The sequence below is a fragment of the Acanthisitta chloris genome, unplaced genomic scaffold (genome assembly GCF_000695815.1).
Source record: "Acanthisitta chloris isolate BGI_N310 unplaced genomic scaffold, ASM69581v1 scaffold33734, whole genome shotgun sequence".
Lineage (NCBI taxonomy): Eukaryota > Metazoa > Chordata > Aves > Passeriformes > Acanthisittidae > Acanthisitta > Acanthisitta chloris.
In genome coordinates, this window is record NW_008671570.1 from 18679 (window position 1) to 29152 (window position 10474).

Below are 10474 nucleotides of genomic sequence, written 5' to 3' on the forward strand. Positions count from 1 at the left end.
CTGTGCAGGTTGGATCTCTGCTATGATAGAAATGTGAAAGTAAGGCATGATAGGCTGCAATACCATAGTACAGCTTGGTCTAGTGCCTCAGCAAAAGTATCAGAACTGAGCAATTTGTTCTCATTTTTGGTACCCCCATAGGATCTTAATTACACATTTGGACATTTTAAGTGGTTTTCATTGTAACTGCATTCTCCACAACACTGAGAAACTTGTTTCCCACTTGAGGCAGAAAACCTCTTATACACACAAATCTATTTATCTACACACATACTTCCCATTATCGCCCCCAGGGTCCCATTTCCTAGCAGTACTGTGTATTTTTTTATTGTGAGAGGTGACCTGTAGCAGAATCAGACACTATGTTAGCATGACCACTTTGGGAAGATTATTACAATGTGCCAGTGCAACTAGTTTAATTGAACCGAAAATAAAATCAACTAGATTTTGTCCTAAGATTTAGAGCTGTTTTTTTGGTTTTTAATTTGAAACATTGAGCACTCTTCCATCATTCTCCTGAATATACAGCAGCTTTTGGAGTTTTATGGCAAGTGTGAAACCAGCTTAATAACCTCAAACATTTTGCCAGTTTGCCCCTTGAATGCATTAAAACAAAAACAAAAGAAAAAAGCCACCACACCAAACACTCGAGAGGTTCCCTCGTTCCATTTAAAGGCTGACAGGCTCTCAGAAGTGGCCAATCCTTGTTCAATATAAAAAGGGAAGGAGAAACAAAATGTGCAAGAAATGCCAGACTTTGTCAGAACCTTCCACTTAGTTCTCTAGCAGTGAAAAGCAGCAAAGCAATCCACTATAGGAAAGCAAAATACAAAAAAAACCTCATCACTTCCATTCGAAGTTATCCTGGTGAGTAGCAGTTAACTGAAAGGTCACTAAGAAACAAAAGATCTTTTGACTATAAAGTTCTTAATATTGTCTTGCACTGTAACTTACTCTGAAAGAGTAAGAAAATCCTATAGTTTATCAGAAAAAGTTATTCTCCTTGAAATTCAACTTTTGTTTTAAACCATATCATTTTTAAGAACACCTGCAGCCCTGGCTTCCAGCCATGCCTCATTTCCCCTAAGCTGTTAGCTCCACTAATATATTCTTTTCCACAAGAAATGTATGGCAGAAATGATCTTAGCTGGGATGTTCAGAGAAAAACAAAATCTATCAGCCAAAAGATCAAAATCAGGACTTTGAACTGGCAACTCAAAAACTGGTCCTTAAAGTCCTGGTGAGTGAACTACCAACAGCTCTAGAGAATCTCCCTTGCAATGGGCCATGAAGCAAGGCAGTCAGTACATCAACTTGGAGGCACCAGCTGTGCAGACAGTTTCCATTTTCCCTGCCAAACAACCAGGTCTGTGATTTCCACAGACTGGGAGCAAAAGTTTCCAACATTCCTGCCAGTGCTGGAGCTTCGAAGTGGCCTGTCTGATTTTATTCAGCTTTTAAAATAGAAAAAAAAATCCAGAACAAACTTAAGTGCTCCCAAATGCTGTGAAAGAATCATTTCTATTTGAAACAAACAAGAATCAGACTGACAAACCATAACAATATAAAGAACTTTATTTTTTTCTCTTCTTTTTTCTTCTTTTTTTTTCCATGTAAAGTTTCATTATTACACTCACAGCTTTGTACCAAAAAGTGAGAGAAGAAAACCATGGTCAATCTGTGCATATGTTCTATACAGCTTAAATTATTAAATATTCCATCATGTTGTTCTATTCCACCTCCAGTCTTCAAAAAGACTGTTTAACATGAAAGCAAAATGAAATTTGAGAAGCTGGCAGGCTCATATAACAATATATACCTACACAGTTGGCTCTTTGAAGACTTAATTATTTTACAAACAGCAACTCAAACCGTTTCCTTATCTTTCCTCGCATATTCTGCAACTCTGGCAACTTATGACTGAGTCATAGTGTCATACAAGCCTGAAAACAAAGATTCACCTGTACCTGTGTTTTAACGGAAAATATTTACCCAACAAAAACATTTTCCCTTCCATTTATTGCAAATTTGCAGTTATCATTTACCTTGCTCTGGCACGACTGTACAGTTTGAAAACGTGCATTAAGAACTGCACTACTTCAAACACAGCACACAGCCAAGCTCCTGCTGTTCTGCAGAAGTCAGTTTATGTGCTGATAGTGCTCACACTACGTAACCTACACGTAGGTGACACGAGGCAAGCAGAAGCTGGGATACTTCATGCATCTCTGTACCAACGAATGCAGGAGTTTTCTCTCCACTCTCTTCCACGTACAGAAGCAGCAGTGTTAGGTCAGGGAGTATTTTGCACTGCCAGATAGATAGCTGTTATTTTTCCCTGCAATTTGAAGAAAGGAGCAATGAATACAGACCAATCGCAAAAGGCCCCCAAAGGGCCTGCCATGTGTAGTCAGCCATAGAGCAAGTCCAGAACCTCTTAATTTAATATTTGACTAATAAAAAACTCACAGCTAACCACAAGATAAACCCTTACTCTACTCACTCTTCCACCCACAACTTTTTACTTGCATAAAAACCAAACTGAAAACGAAAATAAATAATCCTGAATCTGGCTTCAGGTGTGCATTACTGATTTTCATGCAAATATTACTCTTAAATTTCACAAATAGTCCAACTTCCCAAAGTCACTACACTCTTCAACCAGAGGTGTATAACGAGTCAAAAAACCTAAGCTGCAAGACCAAAAAGTTTCTCATTAATGGCTACACAGCCGATACATTAGTTTGACATCTCTCTTCTGTAACTGTCTCCAGAAGAAGTGAACAACCACTAGTGATATCTGCACCAAATTCTAGCTGAACAAATAGGAAACCTCCTCACAGAACTCCAGAGAAGCCTGGGGATTTCCACAGCTACACCACTTCATAGCAGATCCTTTTTAGACGTCCTCATGACAAAGCAGCACAACACTTTTTTCTGAACTCCTGAGAATCTTTTAAAATTGTTTTTAATTTATGAAGCAAAATTTTTCACTCATGCAGCTTGCAGTTTTCACACCTCTTATCCATTTTAAGATTCCTACAATATATCTGAAATGATCTACAAAGTAGCAAAAGACATCACTGCAAAAGTTGGACTTCAGAAGCCCAGACTTTTCAGGAAGACTGTTTCCAAGGTCAGATTAGGAAATACCATGGACTACAGAAAAAAAACCACGACTGCTTTCACCAACTAGAAAAGATAAACCCAACAAACAATTGGGAATGCAAATAAAGTGTAATAACTGTGTTTGTTGCAACATCTAGTGAGAAAGATCTTTATGCATTCCTGAAAACAGCTGAAAGAACATGATGAAACACAAGGAAGAAGTGAAAAAAAAAAATAAATCTACTTTTACATCATTTTTCAAAATGCTACTATCATCCCACAGACTTGTGCTTGGGACACACCTCCACTTCAACCAGAGTCCATCAAGGACAGCTTGAGACATCCACATTGTTTCTGCCACACTTACATGCTCCCTCATTGTGGGTCAAAAAACTCACAGAGGAACACTTGATTATTAACACTTTTGGAAATGGTGGAAGTATTACAGAGTCTTCTGCTTTTAGGTCATGAAAAAACCCAAACAAACGCTCTCTGAGACTTTAGAGCATTATAGCCTCCATCAGAAAACATTTACCCTACTTAAAGATTTCCCTGAACTTGATTCTCTATTGAATTGCTTCATCCACAGACCACAGAAAGCAAAAAAGAGAAAAAAACCCCAACACCAAAAACCACAAACACACACCCCCAAAACCAAAATAACAACACCCTCAAAACATCCTGGGGTCTGAGCCACATACTGGGGCTTCTTCCTATCCACAAACAGCTTAATAAAAACCTCCCAAACAAATCACCACAAAAGCACTCACTATGTCTTTCAAGTAGGATGCTACTTCTCATATTTTACTCCTGTCTCACAAAAAAACTGCAAACATCAATGTCACACAATTACAGAGAAATTATTCTTGTCTGCTAAGACAATACAAACCATTGTGCTTCAGAGAAAGCTCTGGAGTTCCTCGAATTGATGGCAGTGGAACATCCATGAGCTTTTCTCGATCACATTCTTGGCCTAAAAAGGCTTCTTTATAGTCAATGAATGAGGTTATAAAGCTTATTCGGTCTATGGTTGGCAAGTCTCAAAGTAGCAGAGAAAGAGATGCCTGCTAAAAATAGTACATGTGAATTTTTTTTTTAAAGCACTGGATTTATTTATAAGCAGCTCAGTTTTCACTCTGGGCTGTCCTCACCTTCTGTTAAGGAAACAACTGCCTGTTTTACCCTGAGCAGCAAGTTAGGCAAAAGTGAACACAAAGCTCCTTGCCAGATTAGTCTCATTGTCTAAGAAGGTTCTTTGCTACATTAGTGTCATTACAGGAGAAAGGACTGCAAGTGCAAGAACTATGTTTCACTGAACTTAATGGGTAAAGTGTTTCCCTCAAGGGACACCTGCAGAGGAATCCTGAGAAGAACAGTTTTCCCTTCTGCACTGGCTTCTCTGTGGTACCTTCTGTGCATTAGTAGAAACAAGACCTTTTCATGTGATATGCATTTTGTATCCTCAGCTTCTGCTTGAGAACTTGAGACTTCAAAATCCTTTAAAATTCTGCTCCATTCTTTCCAGTTGAATTTTTGTGAACTTGACATAATCCAAGCCAATGAAGTCAGTTCACAACAGAAACAAAACACTGCCTAAGTGGATGCACTTAGGCAGTGCCTTTGTATTTCTTTCAGTTTGCTATGCCATGAAGATAAGGGACTGCAAAGCTCAGCCACTAAGACTCCCTGCAAAATCAGGAATCCAGCTACGGTTTCCTATCAATATAGCAGTGGTTATGCTGGTCTTTAACTAAACCAAAAACAGACACCACTTACTTCTCTCCAATACATAAAGGCCTATATTTAAAAGACTAAGACTACAAAGCATGTGAGTGGAGCTATGTTCTGGCTGGTTTGCTGCTAGGGCATACCCCTCAAGAAATAACTGCTTGCCTGCAAATGAACAAAATACCTCAGGAGGCATGACATTAAAGACACTCTGTCACTATTGTGTTGGCACTATTGTGCCAGTTATAGCAATTTTTACACAAGGAGTAAAAAATAAATTACAATTAACATTAAAAAAAGTAATTTATTCCCATCTCCATAAAATATCTTTTTTTTTTATGAAGAAAGTAAAAATGTACACTGGTTATTCGGGTTACACTGTAAGAATTTGTGATATTTTGGTTTGCAGAATTTTATTAAAATCAGCTAAAAACATGGATACAACATAAAAACAGATATGTCTTACAAACACCAGGAACTATTGTAATTAAGTTCTCAACATCCCTCTGGATTTCCCAAAGACTTTGCTTCTTATAAAAACAAGCTAAACAAAAATACACCAGAAAAAAAAACCAAAAAACCAAGGCAGACAAGAGGAGGGAACACTCTTATTCTTGTCTGTCAATGATGAAAAAGTTGCAAGAATCTGGGCTAAATCTTAACTGATCAGCCTTATTTCTACAGAGTGCAACACAACTTGCAGTCTCCATGGCAATGCATTTCACCCCTACTCAGTTTTTTCATTCCAAGTGGTAAAAGAAAGAGGAAAGACTGGACTAAGAAACTGACATTGTTTGGAGTATTTCTGACATATAAAATTACTTCCCAATGTGGGAGGTGAAAAGCTTCATGAGTCAATCCTGCTGTCATCCTCGGCATGTCTTTCAATGTGTCCTACAGCATCCTAGAAAAGAATCAGAGAAGTCAATTTAAAAAAACAAAAAATCATCATCACAAAAAAAAAACCCATGAGAAGTTTTGCAAAAGATTCTTGAAGCCTCAGAGAAAGCAACATTCTGGATAATATATATTTTTTTGGCTTAAAGCTTCTAAAAAATATAAACTATTAAATCACATATATAAATTATTTCATACACTGGATGATTCAAGGCAGATAAAAACCAGCTTCCTTTCTGACTAGAAGATCAAATCAAATAGACACATCATATCCAAAGCCAGTGCTTAAAGAGAAATTAAAGATTCTGCTTCTGTTTCTTAGTTTGCGAAGAAACCTCCCTCCTTTGCATATTTTGGAAAGCATTCAAAGGAAGGTAGTTAAATTGCCAAGGAGTAAATGTGAATTTTGCTAATCAATCTATAGGTAACAGCCCTTGTTATACGTATCCCCCCCAGTACTTTTTCACATCACTTAATCCAACTTTTATGCCTTCTTCACTTTTTCCCATCTTTGTTAACTTTTACTCAGAAATTTATGCACTACTTATTTAAAGACTGGTAGCAAAACCAGTCCCATGTGAAAAATTAACAGCTTCAGCATCCAGAACAACAAAGGAGGGTAGCGACGGATATAAACCTGTTTCAAGACAGATTTTTGTTCATCTTCAAAGTTGGGTTCAACTTTTATGCCTTCTTCACTTTTTCCCATCTTTGTTAACTTTTACTCAGAAATTTATGCACTACTTATTTAAAGACTGGTAGCAAAACCAGTCCCATGTGAAAAATTAACAGCTTCAGCATCCAGAACAACAAAGGAGGGTAGCGACGGATATAAACCTGTTTCAAGACAGATTTTTGTTCATCTTCAAAGTTGGGTTGGGTTAATCAGAAAATCTTCTAATATTTCAAGAATTTTACCATTTCATTTTAGGATCAAACTGCTTTAAATAGATAATATATCAAGTTAGCACAGCTGCACTCTTCATCTGTCACAGGCTGAATTGAACCCTGTTAGCCTTGAAACCGTAAGCAGTTACACCTGTCCAGACTAGAAAAATTTAACCCTCTTTCAGAGAAATAGGATCAAGTCCCACAATTGTGGTGATATAAAGTACATCATATTATCAAATACAACTATGCTAGTCCAACCACAAACCTGCTTGGAACCTTTCCTGGAAGTAAAGAAAGCATCACAGTTCTTCCAACGACATTTCAGGGTCTGAAAATTTGGGTTGGTGTGGTCAGTTAGCAGGTGTTGTTTCAGATGGTCTACAACTCCAAAGATCAGTGAACATCCATGCCACTGGCAGAAAAAACACCAGAGTAAGCCAGGGAAATAGAATTTTAGCTACTGCTTTTCTTGCAACTTCACAATATTCTTCTGACACTGTTAACACACATGTTCGCATCTAAGTTTTTAATCTTCTTATTCCATTTCCATTTTCAATGGTCTATATTACTTTAATTACAGCTTTACAGAAACTCTTCCTGCCTCTAGCCAAGCCTGTCCAGCAGTAATGCCAGGTGGAAGACACAAACAAGCCTTTACAAGCTTTAAGCTTAGTGTGACAGAGTCATTTAAAATTTAATTAATCTTTTTTAGCAGAGTAAATCAGCTTTTCTGTGTCATTCAGCTGAAGTTTTTGGCTTTTAATAGTTACATGTCACTATCGAAAAAAAAACGCCAGAAAGAAAAATTTAAGATGCTACTATCAATTTACCCCAAAGCATATACATACACACACTAAAGACAATGAAAAATGGAACTAGTGATATATACCTACGTTTTATAAGTACATACACATTTTGTAAAAAATTATTGAACTATAATAAAGGTCAAGTGATTCGAGACTGAGTAGGGACCACCCCCAGAAAATTAGGCTAAAAACTGTAACACAAAGGAAGGGTAAAAACATTTTGCTTATTACCCAGCAACGATAATTTTGCATCAGATTAAGCCTCACAGCTCTGACACTGCCATCATAGCATCCAGTGTAGATCTGTAAAGGAAACATTTATGGATAAACAAGCTAGGAATAAATGCAAAAAAAAAAAAAAAAAAGGAAGTAAACTTCTAAAGGAGGCTTCAGTGTAGGGTGTATTAGGTCAAAACAATAAAATATCCACATGCAAGGCTTGTAACCTAATGATTCTAAGATTTGCGTTCATAGTTTACAAAACCTACTCATGAATAAGAAATGCTTCCATAACCTCTATTGTTGATAATGTCATGTGTGGAACAGTTCAGAAAACTTCAAAAAATAATGCACTAAATATATCCAGTATATTCAATATAAAATACATTCACTAAAGTTTAAAAAAATTTAGGTGTAAGCGGCAAGTTGAATATATTTTCGTGGCTTAACCAGTTATATGTATCAAAAAACAGGATGGAGAGGAAGGGTGAGAAGGAACATTAGAATTTCAGAGAGAGAAGACTGATGCAGAACCTGAAGAGGAAGGCAAATTGACATCTTAAACCCCACTTTTGTTAGGCACAATTTTGTGGATCCACACAAAATTATCCTTTTAAAAGAAAAGGATGTCAGACATTTATAATCCCATAATGAATATTTATTGTTAAAAAAAGTCCTCACATAATACAGAAAACTCTGCAAGCTAAAGATGCTATTTGTTACTTTTATTCAAGTCTTTTCATCTCTTGGAAACTGGCCACTGGGATACAACAGCCAATCTGCTGTGTGTAAGAGACTACACTTCACTACTAAGACTGCTACAGAAAATTCTAATCTTTCACTCATCGCTAAGCTTCTCACCTGAACACTTCTTGGATTTGAGAACGCCCACAACAGACTACTGCTGGGGGACAGTTCAAGCCTCACATTGACCTCACGTGAGATTGATGCCTGGGCAGTATGTATTCCAATTAGTAGGAAATCAGTTCTGTTGGACTTGACTTTTCTGTCATCACAGATCACTACTACATTAAACCATGACAACCTCTTTATTTTACAATTGCAAACAAACTTTGCAAACAACCTCCTACACACACAGATAAATAGAAGTGCTTCTGAAATTTATCCTGCAGGGCAGATGCACAAAGAAATCTGTGCACCTAAATCAACTGCATACTCTCATTTATGTTGTATCAAAGGTTACTAGAGGTTTGGGTGTAGGTGAAGTTTTTCTCTGGCACCTGTGTGATTTCTGTAAGTAGAAGTCAAACAGTATTGATGCTTGAAAAAGACAGAGTACTTTACTATTTCTGGACTCTTCATTGCAATCATCACTGTAAACAGAACTATTGTTTTAAGACTACAGTAAGCTAAAAGGCAATTTTTCCTCCGAATATAATATTAAATAAATATAAAGCTGTTATAGCAACTTGATTTTTTGGCTGACATTTCCAAGTTGTTCTTAGTCAAACAGGAGGTTGATTTCATTATCTTAAAAAAATTAAACTGTCTTGTATATGCCTGTGGAAATTACAACCTTCTGTAAGACCAGTGAAAAGAAGGAAGTTACCATGCTCTTATGGATGGTCATACACATGATCATATCTGTGTGTCCTCCATAGACTTGCAAGCGGTCGTGTGACTTGAAAGAAACAGAAACAGACATTTAATAGTATGACAGTTAATAGCCATTTTTCACAGACATGCAAACGACAATGCTTCCAAGAGCAGTTTCCTGGGCAGCAACTGAACTCCTCTGGTGAATTCCAAACTTGATACCCACTTTGAAAGCTCACTTTTGCTTACATTACTTCTGTGGAGCCTTTTTGTCCACCTAAGCACTTGGCCTTTCAGCAGACAAAACTAACATGCCCCCATTTTTCTGAGGTGTCATTGTCTTAGGATAACCCAGGTTCTAAAAAAATGGGTTAGATTATGTTCTTTAAAACCCATGTATTTTGGCTGGTGAGACAAGGATATTTTCTGAGTGACAAGAAAGAGAGGAATGGGCCAGAGACCAATAAGCACAAAGACGACTTCGATATGACTTCAAAATACTTAATTAACATATACAAGGTAGATGTCATTAGCAACCATCTATTTTCTTACCTGTAGTTCATAAACACGAACAAATTTATCCAGACATGCTGTCACCATCACTTTCCCAAGAATGTTCACAACCGTTACTGCATGGTTATGGCCCTTATAGATTCGTACTAGCTCTCCAGTCTGACTCAAGAAAAAGCAAAGGTAAATAAATAGGTGGTTGGTTTGGTTTTTCTTATAGAACAAAACAATTTTACCTAATCTAGACAGGGTAGCTAGCTTCAGTGCTCACTACTCAAAATGAAAACAGACTTCATTAGACTTCCATTTCCTGTGAAGGCACATTATGATCTAATACTAGTTACCCTTCTGTTTGCCCATCTTAACACAGAGCTCTTCCAGTACAATAGAAATGCAGAGACTATGAAAAGTTCTATTTCTTTTCTCTTCCTCTACTTCCCTTTACATCATTAGTTACATATTCCCACCCATCCTGCCACTTGTACTGTGCTATTAGTATGAGCAGTATCTATGTAGCCAGAGGGATCAGTGAGAAAATTTAGCTAAATACATAGAAATACATGTTTTTTTTGTCAATTAAGATTTACCTCTGACAAGTTCTAACCTACTGCACAGCGATATGAATGCTTCTGCTAAGACTGGGAAAAGATGGTGTAAAAGAGGAAGAGAGCAGCAGGCTAGAGACAAAGCATTCGAAAGAGTGTAACAGCTTTTGAACCATCTACTTTGGAACACTGTGAACCTCAAGTTCTTCCTGT

At 37.2% G+C, this 10474-nt stretch overlaps 1 protein-coding gene across 1 annotated transcript in view; it reads right to left on the reverse strand.

Moving 5' to 3' along the window:
• Positions 1 to 5425: 5425 nt before the first annotated feature.
• The window catches only part of LOC103801728 (zinc finger protein 106-like), a gene marked incomplete at its 5' end in the record, with an annotated part of 5405 nt that continues 356 nt past the window's right edge, over positions 5426 to 10474 (reverse strand). Inside the window, 5 exons of the mRNA XM_009074151.1 lie at positions 5426 to 5740; positions 6890 to 7036; positions 7662 to 7733; positions 9220 to 9291; positions 9759 to 9878. Of these exons, the coding sequence (XP_009072399.1) occupies positions 5684 to 5740; positions 6890 to 7036; positions 7662 to 7733; positions 9220 to 9291; positions 9759 to 9878 (468 nt within the window). The remainder of the gene's footprint in view (positions 5741 to 6889; positions 7037 to 7661; positions 7734 to 9219; positions 9292 to 9758; positions 9879 to 10474) is intronic.